The 21,636-nt window shown below is 33.8% G+C and overlaps 2 protein-coding genes across 3 annotated transcripts; one reads left to right on the top strand and one right to left on the bottom strand.

Annotated features, from left to right (window-relative positions):
• The first annotated feature begins 966 nt into the window (after positions 1 to 966).
• LOC106666726 (adenosylhomocysteinase) lies at positions 967 to 5,116 on the top strand. Its single transcript, XM_014394102.2, has 8 exons — positions 967 to 1,321; positions 1,577 to 1,767; positions 2,897 to 3,052; positions 3,118 to 3,306; positions 3,373 to 3,588; positions 4,240 to 4,437; positions 4,650 to 4,844; positions 4,923 to 5,116. The coding sequence occupies exons 1-8, from the start codon at positions 1,294 to 1,296 to the stop codon at positions 5,052 to 5,054; spliced, it is 1,305 nt and encodes a 434-aa protein (XP_014249588.1). The 5' UTR covers positions 967 to 1,293; the 3' UTR covers positions 5,055 to 5,116.
• LOC106666724 (eukaryotic translation initiation factor 2-alpha kinase 3-like) lies at positions 4,735 to 21,573 on the bottom strand. Of its 2 annotated transcripts, none has more exons than XM_014394099.2 (10): positions 21,293 to 21,573; positions 18,478 to 18,618; positions 18,255 to 18,414; positions 18,029 to 18,190; positions 17,812 to 17,952; positions 13,925 to 14,330; positions 13,684 to 13,863; positions 11,597 to 11,734; positions 9,153 to 9,364; positions 4,735 to 4,886 (listed from the first exon to the last, which is right to left on the bottom strand). In XM_014394099.2, the coding sequence occupies exons 1-10, from the start codon at positions 21,348 to 21,350 to the stop codon at positions 4,826 to 4,828; spliced, it is 1,659 nt and encodes a 552-aa protein (XP_014249585.1). In that variant the 5' UTR covers positions 21,351 to 21,573; the 3' UTR covers positions 4,735 to 4,825. The 2 variants fall into 2 exon arrangements, with proteins under 2 accessions (XP_014249585.1, XP_014249586.1); XM_014394100.2 differs by lacking the exon at positions 4,735 to 4,886 and adding an exon at positions 8,454 to 9,076.
• Positions 21,574 to 21,636: the final 63 nt, after the last annotated feature.

The following is a 21,636-nucleotide window of genomic DNA, read 5'->3' as shown; positions in this document are numbered from 1 at the left end:
AAAAGGACACCATTATGATTAATACAAATTCTTGGGCGTATTCTTGATTGTTTCCAGAATACAACAGAGGAGAGCAGAAGGCAAGAAAAAAATTGAAAAAACATGAAGACAGTGGAAGAGAAAGTGAAGGAGAGAAAGAGAGGGGAGGGGAAAATGAAAAAAGAAAGAGAGAAAAATAAATAAGAGAGCCTACGAGAGAATGAGAAGAAAAGAGAGAGTGAGGAGAAGAAAAAAGAGAGAGATAAGGAGGAAAACAGAAATCAAGGGTATAGGGACAAGAAACAAATAAAGAAAGTGAAAAAGAGAGAATATAGAACAATAAACAGCAAAGAGAAGAAGAAATAGAAATGTGGAATGAAGAAAAAGTGAATGGAAGGAAGGAGATCAGAAAAAAGGAAGAGATAAAGAAAGAAAAAGAGGAAAAAGATACTGAGAAGGAAAAGAGTGAGATATTGAGAAGGGGGTGGGAAAGAGAGAGAGAAAGACAGATGAGAGGGAAAAGGAGACCATAAGAGAGAAGGACAGGACTAAGAGTAAGCTATAGAAAGGGAATGAAATAAATAGGAAAAAAGAGATAGAATGGAGAGATGACACAAAGAATGGTAGAGACGAGGCAAAGTAATGAGACAGGGCAATATAAAATGAACTAAAAATAGAACGAATGAGAGAAAATTAAGGAAAGAGAGAGGGAGAAAGATGAAGTAATGATACAGGGCAGTAGAAAGAGCTGAAGAAAGTTATAGAAAAAGAAAGAAGAAATGAGAGCGATAGAGGAAAATGGAATGAGAGAAAAATGATAGAGAAAAAGAGTACAAAAGAAAGATATAATAAAAGAAAAAGGGAGTAATATGAAGAAGAGACGAAATGAGAGAGGTTAAATATAAAGAATTAATAAAGAGAGAATGATGTAAAAAGGGAAAAGGAATGAGAAAGAAAAAAAATTAAAAAAGAGAACGTAGAAATGAGATCACACAGATTAATGGAGAAAAGGTGAATGAATGAAACATTTCTGAAATTCTTAAAAATATTGGACAATAAGGGAATTCAATAAATTAAAAGTCAATAAATAAAAATAAGGGATTTAAATGATTTCGCTAGTTGGGGGGGGGGGAGCGCACGTTGGTTTTGGTACATGTGCCATCCACCGGCCTTATGGTTCTCCCTCTTCTCCCGGGCCGGTGTTGCTTCATAAAAATAAGTCCCACCGCTCACTGGCTTTCAATTCAAGTCCTGCTTTACTCCGTGCTTTGTTCATCTTTTTCCGACTTAATTTAACACCGAGCTTAAACGAAGATGCCTGCTTCTCCGGATTACAAAGTCGGTAAGCTATGAATGTCAATGAGGTTTTGCATGGTTTTAACCTTTTCTCAGAAAGAAATTTTCACCGATAAAATATTTAAAGATAAAACCTTTTTTTTAAACAGTTTGTCTCGATTTTTCGTAGAAATAAGGCTAAATTCTTATTCCTGCTTTGTTTAGAGAACACCTTTATGTACATTGTTCAAATATAGCCTTTTATATTGTTACTCATCTTATACTTGTCTTGGTATATAGTTGATTTTTATTTTTGTAACAGCTGACATATCTTTGGCCGAATTTGGTCGAAAGGAGTTGACATTGGCTGAGAATGAAATGCCCGGTCTTATGTCGCTCCGTAAAAAGTATGGGCCTTCGAAACCTTTGAAAGGAGTCAACCTCGCTGGCTGCTTGCACATGACGATCCAGACTGGTGTCTTAATCGAAACTCTCATCGAGCTGGGCGCCGAGGTATGTTCTATATCATTTCAGTTCAAGTTGGGTTTTAAGTATGTTCATTTTGGGCAGAAAGCCTTAATTCCCAAATGATCATCCCATGTGTAATTGTCGAAATGAAAATTGGAAAACAAAAAATAAGCGCGGCAGATTTGTTGAACTTGGTTGTTTGGGATGATTGTAAGAGGGGGGAATTCCGATTGGCAATTTGTCCCAATAGAAGAGATGTAGCAATGCCCAATTATCTTGAAGTTTGTGTAAGTATCTTGGTACCACAATTCTTCCGATCAATGGCATATAGTAGTAGGCAAGTAGACTGGCAACTCTGAATTTTGAACACCAGACAGCCAATTATTCAGTTCACTTAGTAGATCCTTCAAGATTAACGCAAGCTCAGACTATGAGTCTACATGGCATTCCATCAAAAGACAGATTCGTACTAGTGTGGTAAAAACATTCATGACTGCCTGGCAGAATGGCTCAGGAAATCCATTTATGGCTTTCCTTGAGTCTGTAAAAGATTGGTACAATCCAAATACTTAACTGATAACTATTGTTACTTATTTTTTATATTGCAATACATTATCGATATTGAAGAAATTGTTGATTAATGAAATGAGCCAACATTTTTCAGCATAATCATGAGAGGGAGTGTATACTAAAGTTTCTCTCTAGTCATTAGTTCACTAGTTTTCGTGGTCCGCTTGACCAATTAATTTCAATTAATTAAGTTTGTAGTTGAGATAAAAAGTCAATGTCACGAACGGGATTTGAACCTACGACCTTCGGCTAGATACACAGCTACCTCAAGTGGTAGAGCAGCTGCTTCCCATTCGTGACATTGACTTTTTATCTCAACTACAAACCTTAATTAATATTTCAATCATTAGTATAAGCTACCACTTTTACTTTGACATTTTATTCACCTTTACATAGTAACATCATTATTTTTACTATTTTCCGTTTAAACTAGAGAAATATAATTTACAGTAATATTACTGAAGGCTGAGATCCATAGAAAAATAGTAGTGATATCAATTTTCAAAAATGGGGGCTTATACTAAAGAACACCCTCAACTGATTTTACTAGTGCTAATTATTTGAATAACAATACATTCGTTTATTTTTATCTTGTGTCATGTAGGTCAGGTGGTCGAGTTGTAATATTTTTAGCACCCAGGACCATGCAGCGGCAGCCATTGCGAAGCGCGGGATCCCAGTTTTTGCTTGGAAAGGTGAGACCGACGAGGAATACATCTGGTGTATTGAAAAGACTCTGAACGGTTTCCCAAATGGCAAGGTATTTAACACTTAGATATAAACAAAGTTGTATGTTACAATGGGTTTTAAACTTATTAATTCTAGCCATTAAATATGATACTGGACGATGGTGGGGACCTAACAAATCTTGTTCATACCAAATTCCCCGAGTATTTGCCAGGGATCAAGGGGCTTTCAGAAGAGACGACAACAGGTGTTCATAACCTTTACAGAATGATGAAGGAAGGGAAGTTGAAAGTTCCCGCGATAAACGTCAACGATTCCGTCACCAAAGTATATCAGAATAATAACAATTCTCTTAACGTTTTATATATCTTTTTCCTTGTTTTGTTTTAACAGAGCAAATTCGACAATTTGTACGGCTGCAGGGAGTCACTTATAGATGGAATTAAACGTGCGACTGATGTCATGCTAGCGGGAAAAGTGTGTGTAGTTGCCGGTTATGGTGACGTGGGCAAAGGCTGTGCTCAGTCTCTCAGGTCATTTGGGGGAAGAGTTATCGTCACAGAAATTGATCCTATCAATGCACTTCAAGCCGCAATGGAAGGCTTTGAGGTAGTTTGGCAATTACAATACAGAAGAAACCCATTTATCCAGACCCATTGACGTTTGTTAAAATATTTTTTATACATTTTCATAATTCTGTGTATATTATTTTTTAAAATTCATAATTCTACTATGGGACCTTTAATTTGTCGTTCGAAATTCATAAAGACCCCCCAAATTGCCCTTCCTCTAGTCACATGATTGAAGAGGCCGGAGAGGCCGACAGTCATGTTTTTGTTATAAAAAATAAATTAAAATAAAAAAATAATTTAAAAAAGTGTATCCTATTTTAAAAGACTAGAAATTGCTGTGTTGTGCTGTTTGTATGTTCCATAGAAAAGGTTTTTTTTTTTTATTATGTTATTATTAGGTATTTTTTTATGCATGCATTTTTTGCGAAACCCATGTCTTGTCTTAAACAAAAGTCAATAAAAGACTATTACTTTAAATTTAATACATTTGATATATGAATAAAAGTGTACAATTGTGTGTGTTAAGTCTGTTTTTATGGCACGATCCTAATAAAATTACAAATTTTTGGATTATCTGCACTTTCGATCATCTGAACAAGTCCCTGGTCCCTTCAAGTCTGGATAAACGGATTTCTACTGTCCTTTAATTTACTGTATCGATATATATATTAAGGACTCTGTATATTAGGTGACAACGATGGAAGATGCTTGCAAACGAGGCCAAGTTTTTGTAACCGCTACGGGTTGCAAGGACGTTATTACAGGCAAGCATTTCCCAGAGATGAAAGATGATTCTATTGTCTGTAATATAGGACATTTTGACTGTGAGATTCAAGTCACTTGGTTGGAAAAAAATTCAGTTGAAAAAATTAACATCAAACCTCAGGTGAATTTAAGTTTTAATACCTCTAACTTAACTAATATTTTCAAAAAAATACTCGCAAAGTGTTAATGGTTTTTATTAAGTTTTTCGTGACGAAGTAAAAACAGAAAAACTGCTTTTTAACCAGCATTTTTTGACCCCTCGAATACAGAAAATTCTTTTTTCCTGATAATTCTCAAGTAATTTACATATTACCAAAAATTTATTTCTTACAGGTTGATAGGTATACATTATCAAATGGTCGCCATATTATACTTTTAGCCGAGGGACGTCTTGTAAATTTGGGCTGTGCTACAGGACACCCGTCTTTCGTTATGAGTAATTCATTCACAAACCAAGTCCTTGCCCAGATTGAACTCTGGACTAGAAACGATCAATACCCAGTCGGTGTTTATACACTGCCAAAAAAGGTAAGATTTGTGTCACTATTCACTCTCCTTGCATGTAGAGGCCTGGAAATAAATAATTACTGTAATGATTTATTATAGCTTGATGAAGAAGTTGCCGCTTTGCATTTGGAACATCTCGGTGTGAAACTAACTCAACTGAACAAGGAACAAGCTGAATATTTGGGAGTGCACAACCAGGGCCCTTTCAAACCGGAGTACTACCGCTACTAACGACTTTGTAAGATAAATTTGTTTGACTTAAGAGAATAAAATGCATTTTTATATCAAATCTACATTGGTTTTACTATCTTTTGTACCCATATACATACCCAAATTGAAGGAGTGAAATATTTATTCACATTAAAGAATTCAAAATTTGAGATTGTCAACATTTTACAAATATGGCCAGAGGGAGTTAGTTATATTCTCTCTTGCCTTGATGAAAAAAAAGAAAAAGAAAAACCTGAATTTTATTAAAATTTACCCAAGTATTAGTTAGTTTAAATTTTTCTAAAAATCCTGGTGTGTATGCTTAGTTTCAGACGAAGTGGTTCAGTTGATTCAACTGCATTGATTGGTTGACTTTCAGCTAGTTAGATTATACTTGACTGGTTTCACACCTAGAAGGAATCTGAAATACTTCTTTTGCTTACTCTTCTGCAAGAAAGATACCAATATAAGAAAATTGTCAGTTCAGCCTTTGTTACAAAATCAGGAAACAGGCTCATACTCATACTCGCTATGCTCTCCATACTTCATGACCCATATTGACTAATTACTACTAATATGAATTTATTAAATGGACTATTCCACATTAACTTACAATGGCAATTTTATGGTGAATTCAGTTGACTCGATTAGGCTACGGTGCGAAGGACTAATGCGAGTTTTGTCTTTTGAGTTGAATCAACTGTTACCAATTCCCCCTCAGACCGGTGACAATCCATCAAGTCTCCAGGTACCTGGGTCTGAATGGAGATTTCTCCATAGCTTTTCTTTTCTCAAAAAAATAAAACTGGGCGCCATGCTGTTTTTCTCTTTTTGGGAAACAGATCCCTTGGGTGAAATAATATTTTTTTTTAAAGTTCTCTCTTCAGAAAATGATTTAAAAAAAGTCCAAACCTTGTCCTTTCCTCCCATCACTGCTTGGTCTCCTTTTACGCATGTGAACTCTGGTAAGAAGAAAATTCCCAGATAAAAAACCTCTTTTTCTCATTTTTTATCTGACTTGTCCACACCGAGCAGTTCAAGCCTAAGTCTCACTGGTCGGGCCCCACTGAGTCTCCTTTGGCTTATAAAGGCTGCCTGTGCTTCTTCAGCCTCTTGCTGTGGGCAACCTCGTCTCCTGCCGAAATGGTTACCCCAGTGAAAAAAAAAAATCTTATTTTCCATTTTTAACACGACCAATGGCGAATGTGAGCGGTAATTGTGCCTACTGGCCTGGCTGATAAGTTGAATGCATGTGAAGGAAGTTGGGCAGTTCTCAATCAATTGCTATATTACCCTGAAGATTGACGTATGACTTCTGGGCATTCTATCATGTTCAAAACATGTTTGTTTATTTGGTGCCTACCATTGCTTTCATCAGTTTTGATATCACTAATAAAAACCTAATTAATGGAATGTATAAGAACGAAAAGTTGAAAGCCGTATGCAGGCCTGTCAGTAAAAACACTAGGAGGATCAGACCAAACTGCAGGTTTAGCATCTCACATGTTTTAATATATTAATTTAAACAAACTTAGTATTTGAGTCGGAACTTTTCCATACCGTAAGACTTGTTAGGTCTATTGTTATGATGATAAGAGAATACTATGAACTATACTATATATAGGGATTTTGTATTCCTCAAGAATTGCAGCTTTCTAGCTTGTGCTTTTTCTTAGTTCAGTTCAATTGACTTGATCCTTTGTTTAAGAAGTAGTAGGTCATTGACTGCCATTCTTGGCACACTAAGTTATGTCTTTATTGAACAGTTACTTCACATTCAAAAATGAATGGCAACAGGTAGCTGTTTCTTCTCCTCATTGCATAACCTCTACAAATAGGTTCATCATTAAATATACCCCATTATGTGTAGGTCTTTTCTCAGATACCGGTGACCTGTATATAGGCTCTTCACTCTCCTTAGTTTTTGCCCTGTATAACTGTAGCAATATGTTTGTGAGTTTTGGTGAGGGTTCTTTAATCATGAGATGTTTTTTGGGGACCCATTCTGAGATCTTGTCTCAAGTATAGGTTCTGGGCCTATATAATAAAGTAAAGTAATTCCTATCAAACAAAAGGGCTTAATGTCCAACTATCCATTAGGTGTCGCAGATGAGGAGCCAAATCAATTTACAATATATTTTTCATATCAAAACCTATTAAAAAACCATGGGCTCTACCAGGATTCAAACCCGGAATTGCTAATGTGGCGAGTACGTGATGGATGCCTTATCACTTGGCCATCACGGTCCCCCTATATAATATAGGGTAGACAAAGGCAACCTGTGTAGGTCTAGAGACACACATAACTGTGTAACACCTTTTGCATTAACAAGGTGTATATTATGTTGTGGTATTTTGAGGAGGGTGATGAGCCCATAATTTGGCCATTTCAGATCATTACTTCATACATTTCAAAACAGTGAGGATAGACAGGCCAAAATAATAAAAATGATCAACTACCGGATCATCACCCTGAAAGGATTAAAATTTTAAGTTGTGATCCTGAACCCCTTTTCCAAAATTTTGTTTGTTTTATACTTAGTTTCTAGAATTACACAACTCCTCTTAGGTATCGAGATAATAGATCTAATTGACCCAGATTTATTTAGGCAGAAGAAATGCCAAACATAATTACTGATGTTTATTTAAGTATTTTTAATTTTATTTATCCTTTGCCTTACCAAATCCTATTTTTTTTGTTTTTTTATGAACAGCAAACTTCCCTGCTTAAGTTAGTCTAGGGATTCATTGTCTACATTGTTTATTTATGGTGTTCCTTTGCTATAAACAAAATTAGGCCCAAAATAAGAAAACTTGACACCAAAGGAAAGTGATAATATTTCCCAGAACATATTTGAGGATTTTTATTACATATAAACCTGGACTCTAGTTATAACTACCCAAAAACTTATACGAAATTCATTTAATAAAGCTGCATGTACATATATATATATATTTTTTTTATTTTTTTGTCTTAGCTTAAAATACTTTCAAATTGTCCTTTCCAAACAAAAGCGCCTTCCCTTCTAATCCTAAATCCTATTGTTACTCGTTCTTTTATTGTCAGACAGAAAAAGTCAAAAGTTCAAAGTCTTTGAGATGGTATTCCCTTCTGGTTGACCCCTTTGTTAAAAAAAGGTGGGTTCAAATGCACATTGTTGAATATGATTACTTTTACTTTTTTTTTTCTCGGCCTTTCTAATAAGGTTTATACAATTTTTACTATGCCTTTCTAATAAAGTTTATACAATTATCATAGCCAAGCAAAATTGTATTCTATTATTAAAATATTACATACATTGAGGAAGTAATTTAATAAGGTGCATTAAAACCAGGCATTCATCTATAAAATTAAAAAATAAATATTAACCTGAGATAGTTGCACATGTGTGGTATAGGATAAAAAAAAAATAAACACAATTGTAAACATGGCAATTTCATTTTAAACTATTACATACATAAATTTCATGGCTGTCACCTAGTGTTGAACACATTATTGACTGGAAAGACATGGTTTTCTGATGGAGCAAAGGGATTTCAGCCATCCCAACTCTAAATAAGATTATTATCATGAAGTAATATGAAAACTTATGAAACTTCGACAAAACTAGAAAATTCTACTGCAATTACAATAAATATATTTAGTTATCCTATTGAATTTAATGTACATGATTTAAATTAATTGAATGATTCTTCAAACATGGAGGTTTTTGTTTTAAAAAAAAATTTTTTTTTAAATAAATATCACAATTGAATTTTTAAAACTTTTCAATACCTCCCATCTGTATTAAAAATATATAAAATAAAGTACAAATGGAGGATTTTCGTTGTAACGTTTGTTACGAAACTGAAAATATTGACCAATGACATATGGTTGATCAAAACTATCCGTTTGAATCACACTCAAGAAGGCAAGACGTGGGCCTACACAAATAACACATTGCAGCAAAAGATGGACAGTGCAGGTCTGGAATGTGTAGACGATCAAGTAGGCTAGAACCAACTTTCCTACTTTTAATAGTTGACAAACCCTCAGATGTGATCTTTGCCGGGGGGAAAAAAGTTATGAACAATTGGTTTATAATAAAACTTATTTAAACAAGTTAATAGAATAGTCACCATTTTTGTTTTTGGATTTCTCTGAGTTTACGCTTTAAAAATTTAATTTCCAGGTCCTTCTCCATGTTTTCCCTTCTAAGCTTATTTATAGTCTCCTGGTCTTTTATCTTGCTGAGGGTGTTTTTTGTGTTCGAGTCCTCCATCTCTTTTAGCAGTTCTGAGGCTGTAGGTCTTTTCTCAAGGCTGGCCACTGTCCTGCTAATGATTTTTGCCTGTAAAGTAATTAATAATTCATCTTTTGTACAAATTATTTATACAGTTGATGAATTACATAGTTGCATAGTTTATTTTATAGTAGGCGCATGCTTTAGGCTTAGTACACATGGGGCGTTGAATTGTGCAATCAATCATGTGTAAATAAACGCTTGTGGCGAACACCACAAGAGCAATTTTACAATGGAAGTCGTTTGTCTTTTTCTGGCAATTTTACAATGTCCATCGCCGCTATAAACTAAGAAGACAGTGACAAAAGAAGTATTGGGCACATCTTATTTTAAGAGATAGAATCACAAAATTTGTTCATTACTTTCTACCCAAAATTAAGTAACTATGAACTAAAAATTTTCAATTATTTTAGTATGTCAATTAACTCTTGACGATTTTTTGCACTTAATTAAGGACGATATTTCTTCAAGACCTCACTGTGTGAAGGATTCCATCCCGTTATAAGAAAAACTCGTCTAACATTGATAATGTCAACATTGCAGAACAAGAGTGCCTCTACTTTTAAAAATGTAATGGAGGACAAGTTAAAAGTTCTGGGTATTAGACAAGTTTAAAAAAGCTCCAGAGATTCAGATTCATGCTGTGATGCTAATTGCTCGATGGTAAAACTACCTCTAAATCACATGAATGTGAAGAACGTGGTAGTTGATGAGATAGTCATTTGTGATGGTTGTGATATACAGGGTGAATTGCTACTCGTGCTACAAACTTCTCCAGTAGATTCTTCACCCTAAAATGAACAAAAAAGTTCATATTGTCCATGGTCCGATTCTCAACCATTTCAGAGTAATTTCGCTTTTTATCGATTTTGAAAGATATCACGTCCTGGCGTCGGAAAATCGTGATATCTTTTAATCTAAACATTTCTCTGAAAATCTAATAGCACCGTTGAAATTCCCGTTAATTTTTCAATAAGAAGATGACGGTGGCAAAATGTTTGGGCTAATTTTTTGTGTTTTATTTCAGCCAGAACTACAAAAAGAGTGGAAAATTGTGTAAATCGGAAAGTGTATAAAGTAATCCAGAGTTTCTAATTTTAGTCTCAGAAGGCAGCAAATTTGAGGAAAACTACCTGATTTAATAACGCTTCCAACGCACTCGTCATTTTCTTATTTAGTGGTTGTGAGACCAAGATGTTGATGACAAAAAGAGAAAAAATGGTGGTTCAAGGATTGCTAATGTTTGAGAGTGACTTGCTACTCGTGCTACAAACTTCACCAGTAGATTCTTGACCCTAAAATGAACAAAAAAGTTCATATTGACCATGGTCCGATTCTCAACCATTTCAGAGTAATTTCGCTTTTTATCGATTTTGAAAGATATCACGTCCTGGCGTCGGAAAATCGTGATATCTTTTAATCTAAACATTTCTCTTAAAATCTATAAGCACCGTTGAAATCCCCGTTAATTTTTCAATAAGAAGATGAAGGTGGCAAAACGTTTGGGTCTTTCTTCCTTGACCTTCTAGCTGTTTGTAAACTTCTTAAGCATTACATACTAAATGGGCATTAAATTAAATTAAAAAATTTCAATGGAATTATGATTTTGATTCTCTCTAAAAATTAACGGGGATTTCAACGGTGCTTATAGATTTTAAGAGAAATGTTTAGATTAAAAGATATCACGATTTTCCGACGCCAGGACGTGATATCTTTCAAAATCGATAAAAAGCGAAATTACTCTGAAATGGTTGAGAATCGGACCATGGACAATATGAACTTTTTTGTTCATTTTAGGGTGAAGAATCTACTGGAGAAGTTTGTAGCACGAGTAGCAATTCACCCTGTATATGAGCTGTAATAAATATAAATCACTACATTCCACAATGCAAACGATTTTTTTTTTTTTTTAAATTTGTCAATCAGGAGATCGGTGTCAACAAGGTCATTTCCGTCATGATGATCGAAAAAAAATCCTCTGGTAAATCACGTGTTAATCTGAACAGGCTGATTAGTTACTTTGATCTCAACTCAGGCGGTGAAATGAGTGTAGTGAGTGGAATCTTGAATCATACGCGTGTTGGGCTTAATTGCGCATTACCAAGTGTATGTTCTACTTTAAACTTCAGTATTTCACTATCATTAGAAAATGCTTCATGTGCACTAGATCTTAGTATTAATTTGGAAATTATTCGTAACTTGTCTTTCTTACATGTTTGTTTCGCTGTCAGACAAATTTTGTAATATTTTGTGTAGATAGTTTTGCAATTTAAAACTTACCCAGTTAGGAAATTTAGCAGTGAGATCTGTAGGGATGTTTCCAGACTTTAGCTTCTTTACCATTTCGCTTCGTTCCATCGACGTTTTAAACGGTAGAATTAGTTCAAACAAAACAATGCCCAAGCTGTAAATATCACTCTATACAAAATAAAAATAATACAATTGTTACAAAAGAATTATTAAAAAGACCTAACATCAAAAATAATAGGTCATTTATCTATAAAACCCCTCATTTATGAACTCTTCTCAAATGAAGTACCCATTTCAGAGTTTAGGGTACCCTTAAGTGCCATAATAGTGTTTTTAAAAACTAATAATTGTAATATTGCCTGATAATTTAATTATTCTTTATTTACAAAATGAAGGGTTCTGGTGATGACCTTTAAGTTTTTATAATTTTTTAGTGGCTTTCCAGAGCACTCCAGTTGAGAGACTGACACGCAAACCACTCGGCTACCATGGTCCCCACCTTTAATTTTCAAAATATGAGTGGTTATAATAAATTTAATTCAAACTTATATAGTTCAATAAGTAGATAATGATAATGACCATGGTGAGAAAGCTCTTCCTAAAGTGAGTAATAGTGGCATTTTCTCTTCAGCCTACATAGGTTGCATTTTGGGCCAGTTGGCGGTGAGGTATGTCATAGAGAGATGAAGGGTTGTGTCTTTTTGATTGTGTCAGCAACTGTGGGGATATTGAAACTGTAGAGCAGTACCGAGTTGCACAGAAAACATAGTGCTCTTGTCATTGAGGGCTTTAGTTTCAATTTTTTAAATATCAACATTGACACCAGGTCTGGGACATTTTTCATAATTTGTTTTTGTTGATGTATTGCTTGGTTTGTTGCCCCAGGGACCTACCACTTGCAACTGAGATAAATTGAGTTTTCCCTAGTGGGTGTTTTCTCTTCTTTCACGGCTAATGTTAATTCTGCTGAAGCATGATTGTAGGGCATTTATAACCAGGGTGCTTCTTGGCTCTTTTCCACTTCTTGAAAATTGATTTTAGTTTATTTACAGAAATTCTTTCTTTTGAGTTCATTTTTATGAATTTAATATTTTTTGTTTAATAAAATTTAAAATGACAATATTGTTTAACTTTTTAACTTATTTTTAATTTTATTTATATTTTTGTACTATATTCCACATCTGAATATTATTATGTATATAGGGTGACTGGCGGTGATAAGTGTTGAAAATTTCAGGAAATGTTTCTACTCACCATATGCAACAAAAAACTTCCTATCAACCAACGATAAAGAAGTAATTTCATTGTTGTTTTTTTTTTAATTTTTCAACTTAGGTCCTCTAAATTGCTTGTAAACACTTCAGAATTACTGTCTGTAGAAAAATCTGATTAGCTCCACCTGAAAGAACGTTAAATTTGCTCTAAGAAAACTTATTTACATTGCAGAATTGATGTAGTTCTTCACGAAAAATTCAGAATAAACAAAAATGTTGAAATTTTGAATTTTTTGAAAATGTTGGATTGGTAACTGTTAATAACTACAAACTCCTGGAGCTTTGCAAATTCCCTCAAATGTTTTCCAATCCATTAGCTTTCAGTGGTGTACCCAACTTTTTGGATTGCGCTTCTGGAAGACCCAAAAATGTTGCATTTTGTTGAAAAAACTTGTGTTGATGAAGGAGGGGGGCAATCTAACATTTTACAAAATTCAGAATTACAAAAATTCCAAATTTCAACATTTTTGTTTTTCTGAATTTTTTGTGAAGAACTATTCCATCAATTCTGCAATGTAAGCTTTCTTACAGTAAATTTTATGTTCTTTAAGGTGGCGCAAACCAGATTTATAAGCAATTTACTGTACTTAAGTGGGGGGGAACTGAAATTACTTTTTTACTATTGAAGTTTGGACAAGGGTTGATAGGAAGTTTTTGGTTGCACTTGCTGAGTAGAAACACCTCCTGAAATTTTCGACACTTATCGCCAGTCACCCTGTATATTTTTTTTTAAATATACATAATTATTTAAATGTCAAATTTAAATGGAAAAGAAATATGTGTGGCATTAATTAAACCTTATCCTATTTATGTGTATGGTAGTTATAATTTTTTTATGGTTACCTTAGGGTTGCAAGTCCCATTGGCTTGCTCTGGAGCAGCATAAGGGACAGTTCCAACTTCACCATGTGGATGCGTAGCTGAGAGCAGTGATTGCGATTGATGGGTGGCAATACAGCACGAAAGGCCAAAATCTCCGACTTGAACTTCCTTGAGATCATAACTGATAAAAATGTTATTAGGCTGAAAAATATATCTCCGTTATAATAAACGATGAGACTTAGTACTAAACAAATAAGCTCACATTAATGTCATGATGGACGATTCCCTGTGAATGTATGTACTCAACACCCTTCACAACTTTTTTAAATATATTATTACAAATGTTATAGTCTGGAGTCGAACTGTCTCGGTTTCTGATGTCAAGCCATTGGCGCAACGTCTGTTGGCAAAGCTGCATTTGGATGTAGAGAGTGGCAAAATGTGACAATCCCTGGAAATGGGAATTCGCCATTTGATATTTGTGCACGACCATCTTTTGCTGTACGCTAAAGGAACTTAATGAAGATGACGACGATTCAGAAACATTATTTTGCTCATTCATTATCAAACTGCTGTTCTCTTTTGAGCAATTAGAAATGATCAATTCTGATGATTTGTCGAAAACAATAAATTCTAAAGATTTGCTGCTAGATTTTTTGCTCTCATTCCTGAAAAGTAGAAAAACAACTTTTTATAAATTGTGAGTTTTCCTTGAAGTCTGAATTTAAAAAATTTGTTTTCGAACACTAATAAATTGACATTTTCAGATTACAGTTCAGATAATGACGGATTACTATGTTTCAATGGAAAAATAAATAATAATAATAATCAATTATTTAGACTGAGCAAGGTTTGGACAGATGATGGCAAGTGTTGATCCTATGATGATCTTGTGCTACACGTCCACAAGCCTCTATTTTTTTTTTCCAGGTGTTTTTGAAACAAGCCCATTTGTAAGTATGGTTCGAATATAGGGCCACTGTATATGAACCCAGGACCTTTAACTTACAGTGATGAGTGCTGTGTCAACGCCTAAACCGTTGTGGCCACTAACGCCCCCCTTCCTAAATTTATTCTATATGACCTGCAGTTTAGCAATGTCCAACACCAGTCCCATGTCCATTGTTAACTATTTTCATTAGTCATATTTCTGCTCAATCCCACTTTGGTATCACCCTTTAGGATGGCTGTTGAAAAATTCTTGCAATTGCAACTTCTGCAAAACAGATTAATTTTTCTTTTCAACCCCACGAATCAAAAGAAATAATATGATGAAATAAAGTCTAGAATATAGTTTAAAAACTGCGGTTAAATCAAACTAGAACTAGCTAGAATGGAATATGTTTTTAGTGTACCAAAATCAGGTAATATTATGGCAATTTTGCATGCATTAGTGAAGTTTAGAGTACAAAATTCACAGAACAAACTCATAATGAATAACTCTTTTGTAGTGAAACATCTCTACAACGATCACCTCTCTAACAGACAATTTTTGCATTCCCTAGCAAAAAAGATAAGACTTGCAATCAGCCCCCCCCCCCAGTCTGAGTAATTCAACCCTTTAGAACAGACGAAACCAATAAATATATTTTTCTTTCCAAAAGGTAGATTGGGGATGAGGCCAGGAAGCCAATAGTTTCATTTTTGATGCAATTGTTTCTCCAAACTCCACACAAATATTATTGTAAAAATACATAATTTACTTAACATTAAAAGAATTAAAAACTAAAAATATTGGTAACTAAACATTAAAATATAGAGGTTGACTAGAATAAAACCATGTGACTAGGATAAAACTAAAGTACAATTTGTAGTTTTAAAAAAATAACAATATCTACATATAACATCGATGAAGCACCCCGCTGTTGATTACTATTTTCTTTGGTGATTGATCAGCCTTCTCAGTTTAAATATATTTTTCTTTCCAAAAGGTAGATTGGGGATGAGGCCAGGAATGAGGGCCCAATCTACCTTTTGGAAAGAAAAATATATTTAAACTGAGAAGGCTGATCAATCACCAAAGGAAATAGAAACCAATAAAAATACATTAAATGTCCACATGAAAAAAAATATTAGTTAAGATCATTTTAAAATTGTTTAAGGAAGGTTCGGCAGGTCTGGCAACCTTTGCAGAGAAATAAAAACTATTTTATTTAAATTTCCTGTATTGACACAACTGTTAGGAAATTCTGCACACTTTCCTCCGCCCTTCTCTAATTGCTACATTTTTTCAGGAAGTTCTGTTCCTCTTTACATATTCTGTTCTGTATTCATTTGAACAAGTCTTGAAAATCCATTTTTGGGAATTACATAGGTACATTTTTGAAATGGACTTCTTTCAGAGAGGAATGAATTGTTCATGCATTGGACAGCTCTTTTCTTTCTTCTTTTTTTGTTCCTAATTTTTTCTATAAACTACTTTGTCTTTTAAGTTCTGTTTTTTCCTTGAAAGCTTCTCTTTCATGGAGGCACCAGAAATTCTAACACTCTATTTAACAACAGGACTGATTCTCCAGAGATCTTGACCTGATTGGTATTAGGTCCCTCGGCTCTAACTACTCCCCCAACATAGGAAGATTTATGGTTCTTCAATTCGGCACACTAATCGAGATGGAGATGTTGCGAACCTTTTCTGTGACTCCTTGCCAATTTTCAAAAAGAAGATTTTACTATTTTACTAGTATTAAAAGAGTAATTTGCTTAGCCTTGTTTATTATTGATTTTTTTTCTCTTGGCCACAAGTTTTATTGTTATCTATTGCAGTTATCTAATTGTTATCTATTCTTTTTATCTAATGTTGTTTTTATATTCTGACCATTTACAAGTTCTTTTTGTACTCTTGACTGTTCAGTTTTGTATTATTTGACACATTTGAACTGTAATAAAATAAATAAACATGATTGACTGTGAATGGTAGAAAAATTAAGTATTAACAAAATTTACTATTTATTTGGTCTATTAGTGGTAAAATGGACATATCTACTGTTGCCGCTTTTCATGCAACTAATGTAAATTAAAAGAGCTATTTTGGATACTTGAGTTCTGTGAAGATAAATTAGAAAAAGAAAAGAAGAAAAAAAAAAGAATTGCCATGGTAAACAAATTAACAATGCAACATAGATGAAATATCAAAGTTGAAAAAAAGACTAAGATCGATTACTTTTATCAATTATAAACATATACTTTTATTTAATTGAAATACATAGTATTATATGTTATGTACAATATACATTTATGCATATTTATGATTATTTAAATACAAGTCTATTTTAAACCTCATCTGAACAGGCACCATTCAATAAAGGACAAAAATTCTAAATTCACTGAATAAAGTTTATTTCACTCTGCCCCTTTGACCACAAAGCAACTTGTTAAGCTGTTTTAAATCAGCAATCATCAATAGGCACGAGGATTTTTTTTTAAATTTTACAAAATATTTAAAAAAGATTTTAGATTTAAATAAAGCTTGAATAAAGTAAATTTCTACACTCATAGAAGATAGCAATTGTTTAACTTCATGAAGTATTTTTCCTATTCTTTTCACTTTCCCCGTGATTAATGGCGTCTTTTGATGCACCAAAGCAACCCGAGTACTTGTGTTTGGATTTGATTCTACACTTTGATGAAGAACCTCATCAATATCAAAGGACTCAACTGTTATATCTTTTAAACCAATGCCGGCCAGGGGGCTGACCAAGCTAAGTAAGCTGTTGCAGTTGCTACAAATGCTTTCTATCCCAGTGATATCTTTATACGAATATTATTTTTGTTAAGAAACAGTCATCTTTATTTTTAGAAAGAAATAATTAAGCTAAGGCTTTATTGAGCCAGTCGAAAGTTTATCAACAAAGTTTGGTAGTGCTCTACCAGATAGTATTAATAGTTGGAAAACATTAAACAGAACTAACATATAAACAATTTTTTTATCAACCAAAAAATTCATGTTTTTCATAAGTAGTAAGTTTTTAAAATATACCTTATTATGACAGGACATGTGGATACGTTTAACATTCTCCCCCCAGGTTTGCAATAGAGGTTATATCAACCCCTGGGGTACCGGTGTTATATAATAAAAATTAAATAAAAATAAAAAACCCAATAATATTATTTTACTTTTAAATAGGAATAAATGCATGAAAATTCACTTACTCTGAATCTTTTATCGACAACTGTTGATGGGATTCTTTTTCGATCATTTCAAGCCAAGCTGCTTTATAAGCAACAATATTTGGATGATTAAGTCTGGCTAAAGTCCGTACCTCCATTATATCTTTTAGGCTGCGGTTCACTCTTCAATTAAAAACAAACGTCAGTTTATTACATTGCATATATTAAAAAATAATAAACGATTAAGATTTTACTATACTTTAAATTGATTTTCTTCACAGCGTATAAACCTCCGTCAAGCCTGTGCCTTGCTTTATAAACACTGCCAAAACCTCCGTGTGCAATAAACGCCAATTCTTCAAATTCTGTGGAGTATCTTGACCAATTTATGATACCATTTGATAACTGTGGTATTGGATTTCTGGAAAAAAACGAAAAGGTTAACCAAATATAAATTTATCCCTTAGAAAGGATGAAATACTAACAAAGTTTTCCATAAAGTCTCTCTATTATCTACATTTGTTAATTTAGCACGATTTAAAAACTTGCAAAGCGCTTGTTGGTACTGGGTGCGCAATATCTGCAAATCGTCTCGTTTGTAGCTCTTTCCAACGAGGTTCATCTGTCGTAGAGCCTGGCAGATATCTAGACAATATGTTATATTAATAACTATAATAAAAATTGCACGGTTAGGGAATAAGTACATACTGAGATACAATTTCTGTTGTTTCTGTGGGTCTTCTTCCAAGAGGATGCTGAGTTGGGCAACCAAAGACTCGACTAGAAGACTTGAGGGTGAAAGATTCACAGCGTCATCTTGATTCACAATATCCTTGCATGATGACTCTCCTGAAATGTAACATACTTATTATTAAGTACAACAGAGTATCTAGAGGATCAGGCTTAGGAGAAAAATACATTCTTAAGTTGTGCACATCACTAACTAGGAGTAAGCAATTCATGCAATTTGACAAAATGTACAGAAAGACTGTTTAACTATTGTTTCAGGTGGCAATTTTGAAAGAATATTCCAAAAAATTATTATTCCTTTAGAAAAAACAATAAAACAAAAAACTGAAGGTTCACAATATATATCACCCCTGGGGTTTCAATAATTTAAAAAAAAAAGTCCAATTGTAAGCACTCCGGGTTCAAATTCAGGGCAGCTGAGATTTGAAATGGGAACTTTTACAGTGCCATGTCAACGCTGATCGATGGCTCATTAACTTACTATAATTATGATTTGAGTCTGCTAAAGATGGGCCATAGAGCCTGATATGTTGATTGCAAATAATGAATGCAAATTATTTAGTGTTACAGTCCTTGGCAATATTTGGACTGAGTCAGTTTTCAGGAAAAATTAGAACGCCTGTAAAAACTTAAATATGTCAATCTGTAGACATATTTAAGATAGTTTTGCTCTGTTAATAACCTTCAAATAGGCTGAAAGCTTGGCAGGAACAACTGAATTTACTTTCTTCCAGACCATACCTTGAACCAGTGTTTGTAAATAAAAAAATTAAAAAATTGTATTTAAAAACAATAGCAAATCACATTCTGTGAGATAAATGTGTGAAATCTACAGAATAGTTCATTCAGTCAACTGTGAAAATATATGGTAAAGTGTGTGAAAAGTAATACAGTCGACTCTTGATCATTTGAAACCCAAGGGACCACAAAAACAATTCGAATTGTCACGATGTTCGAATTATCAAGAGGAAAGAAAAAAAAAAATGTTGAGAGTTGATATGCATTTTTCAATGTTAATACTTAATTGTACATTCACAAAACATAGTAAAAATAATGAAAAAGTGGAAATAAATCAACTGTAAAATTGAACATTGTTACAGATTATTAAAAAAAATGTGAAATGGTTTTTTGTTTCAGTGTGGCCTGGCATTCTTTGTTTAAATGATTTTCCAAAGTGAGCAGTGCTGAGAACTCATTGATAAAACACTGACCGCAGAACATAACAAACTAGAGAAAATTCGAAGAAACTTTAGGCTGTAAGGAAGTAAACAATAGGTGGAAATTTAGAGGAATATAACAAAGAAAAAGTGCAAATTATAAAGATGGGAAGTGGCTCCATTTCGATTAATAGCATGCTTTTTCTCCCCGTTATGAAAATATTTTGTATTACCAAGTGTATCAAAATGTACAGATTTTTTCAAATTAAAAAAGTGACCTGCCGAGGAGTTTGTATTATCAAGAAATTCGAATTAACAAGAGTCGACTGTACGTTGAGATTACAATTGAGATCTGTGGGTTTGCACATTTCCGAGCACTCTGGTCTGCCTATTCTTGCTGTATTATGCTGACAGATACATTTTGGCTTCTCACAGTCTTCACTGGTGAGCATATTATTTTCCTCTACCTGTTTATATCCCTGATAAACCCAAATTCTATTCTTACAGTACACCAAAAAATAGGAGGTCAGAACAGAATGATCGATGTCAACAAAAGTAGGTATATAGGTAATAACAAATTTTAATCTTTGCTTCTGTAACTTCCACATTAGTATTGGGTCAAGCCTCGGAGAGCCTTTAGAGTGGTCCGGTTATTTTATAGTACTATTATAGTTGCACCCTTAAGATGTTCATTATTTATTTCATACAAACATGTTTCTATAGCTATCAATTTGGTTTGAGTGACGATTTAGTAGAGCTGAGGGTATCATACCATCACTCACTCCATGCTTATATCCTTACCAAGCATGAGTGTTTTGCTAGTGTTTTTGTGTGGGTTACAAATGCCAAAATATTTATGAAAGATATGTTGAAAATGTTTACAATAAAGGGTCACAACCTTTTTCATGGTCAATTTTCATTTTGGTGTGTGTAGTTGCTTTGGTATATATACATCAGTAGGGGGTTTGCCGGGTGGTATCTGTCAGGTTTGATATTTCCCCATTTTAGTGGTGGATTCTGTTGTACCTAATAGTGCTTATTTCCCTGACAAAATGAAGTTAGGTCGCCTCCGATTCATGCTTTTTTAATTTGCCAAACCCAACACTGTATCTGACAGGCCAAAGCAACTAAGATAAGCATGGATGGTTGGAACACATCGAACTACAAATAATGACAAAACAGAAAGATGATTGGCTCTGAGAGTCTGTGAACACATGTTAAACCATTACTGAGTCTACACTCGCAATGCATTTTGGCTTTGTGCCATCTTCAGTAAGCAACTTCCAGAAGTGAATTATAACGAGTGCAGACGGACCCAATAGTGGTTCAACATGAAAACAAAAGTGATGGCAAAGTTGGAACACGTCATAATACTACTTGTGCTCAGATCTAAGTATAAATTTAAAAATTCAAGGTTGTATTCTGATGTAACTTCTGCATACTTTTAACTAGTATAGTAGCAAAAGACTACTTCGTTCCGACCTTTTATAGTTACATTCTAATAAAATTTAGTCAATATCAGCAGGGTTGATCAAATTATGGTCCTTTTCAAACCCTCTTTCATTTTGGCCATGTACAGAAGAAAAATGATATTAAGAGTTATTATATGTACGGACCTCCGTCGAAGGACGAGACGGTCGTCAGTGATGAAAAATCTTCTTCATTCATGGTCATCTAGAATTTCCTCTTAACAGCCAATCCTCACACCAACAATCAGTCTTAGTTTTAAGGTAAATCATTATTTTTAAACTATTCTACTACTCTATCACCTAAACTGGTCATTATTATTATATAATTCTTTTTCACACATAATGTTTAGCAATTGTAACGTTCAAATATGTGCTGTGTGGAACGTTCGCGACTTTCATACTTTAACCTACGCCACTGTTATAATATAAGGATTGAGAGAGGGAGTTCAGTGCTTGTTTGATCGTGGTGGGTTGATGGTTTTTTTAAACAT

This window comes from Cimex lectularius, unplaced genomic scaffold (genome assembly GCF_000648675.2).
Source record: "Cimex lectularius strain Harlan isolate CLEC.00 unplaced genomic scaffold, Clec_2.1 scaffold52, whole genome shotgun sequence".
Lineage (NCBI taxonomy): Eukaryota > Metazoa > Arthropoda > Insecta > Hemiptera > Cimicidae > Cimex > Cimex lectularius.
The sequence above is the reverse complement of the archived record's forward strand: the minus strand, read 5'-3'. Positions and strand labels throughout refer to the sequence as shown.

Bases quoted from the DNA above. Each gene is read 5' to 3' on its own strand.
- LOC106666726 (XM_014394102.2), top strand. From the start codon at position 1,294: ATGCCTGCTTCTCCGGATTACAAAGTCG. The intron at 1,322-1,576 runs GTAAGCTATGAA...TTTTTGTAACAG, and splicing joins TTCTCCGGATTACAAAGTCG to CTGACATATCTTTGGCCGAA. The intron at 4,845-4,922 runs GTAAGATTTGTG...GATTTATTATAG, and splicing joins TTTATACACTGCCAAAAAAG to CTTGATGAAGAAGTTGCCGC.
- LOC106666724 (XM_014394099.2), bottom strand. From the start codon at position 21,350: ATGACCATGAATGAAGAAGATTTTTCATCACTGACGACCGTCTCGTCC. The intron at 18,191-18,254 runs GTTAGTATTTCA...GTTTTTTTCCAG, and splicing joins GAGACTTTATGGAAAACTTT to AAATCCAATACCACAGTTAT. The intron at 17,953-18,028 runs GTATAGTAAAAT...TTTTAATTGAAG, and splicing joins GTGAAGAAAATCAATTTAAA to AGTGAACCGCAGCCTAAAAG.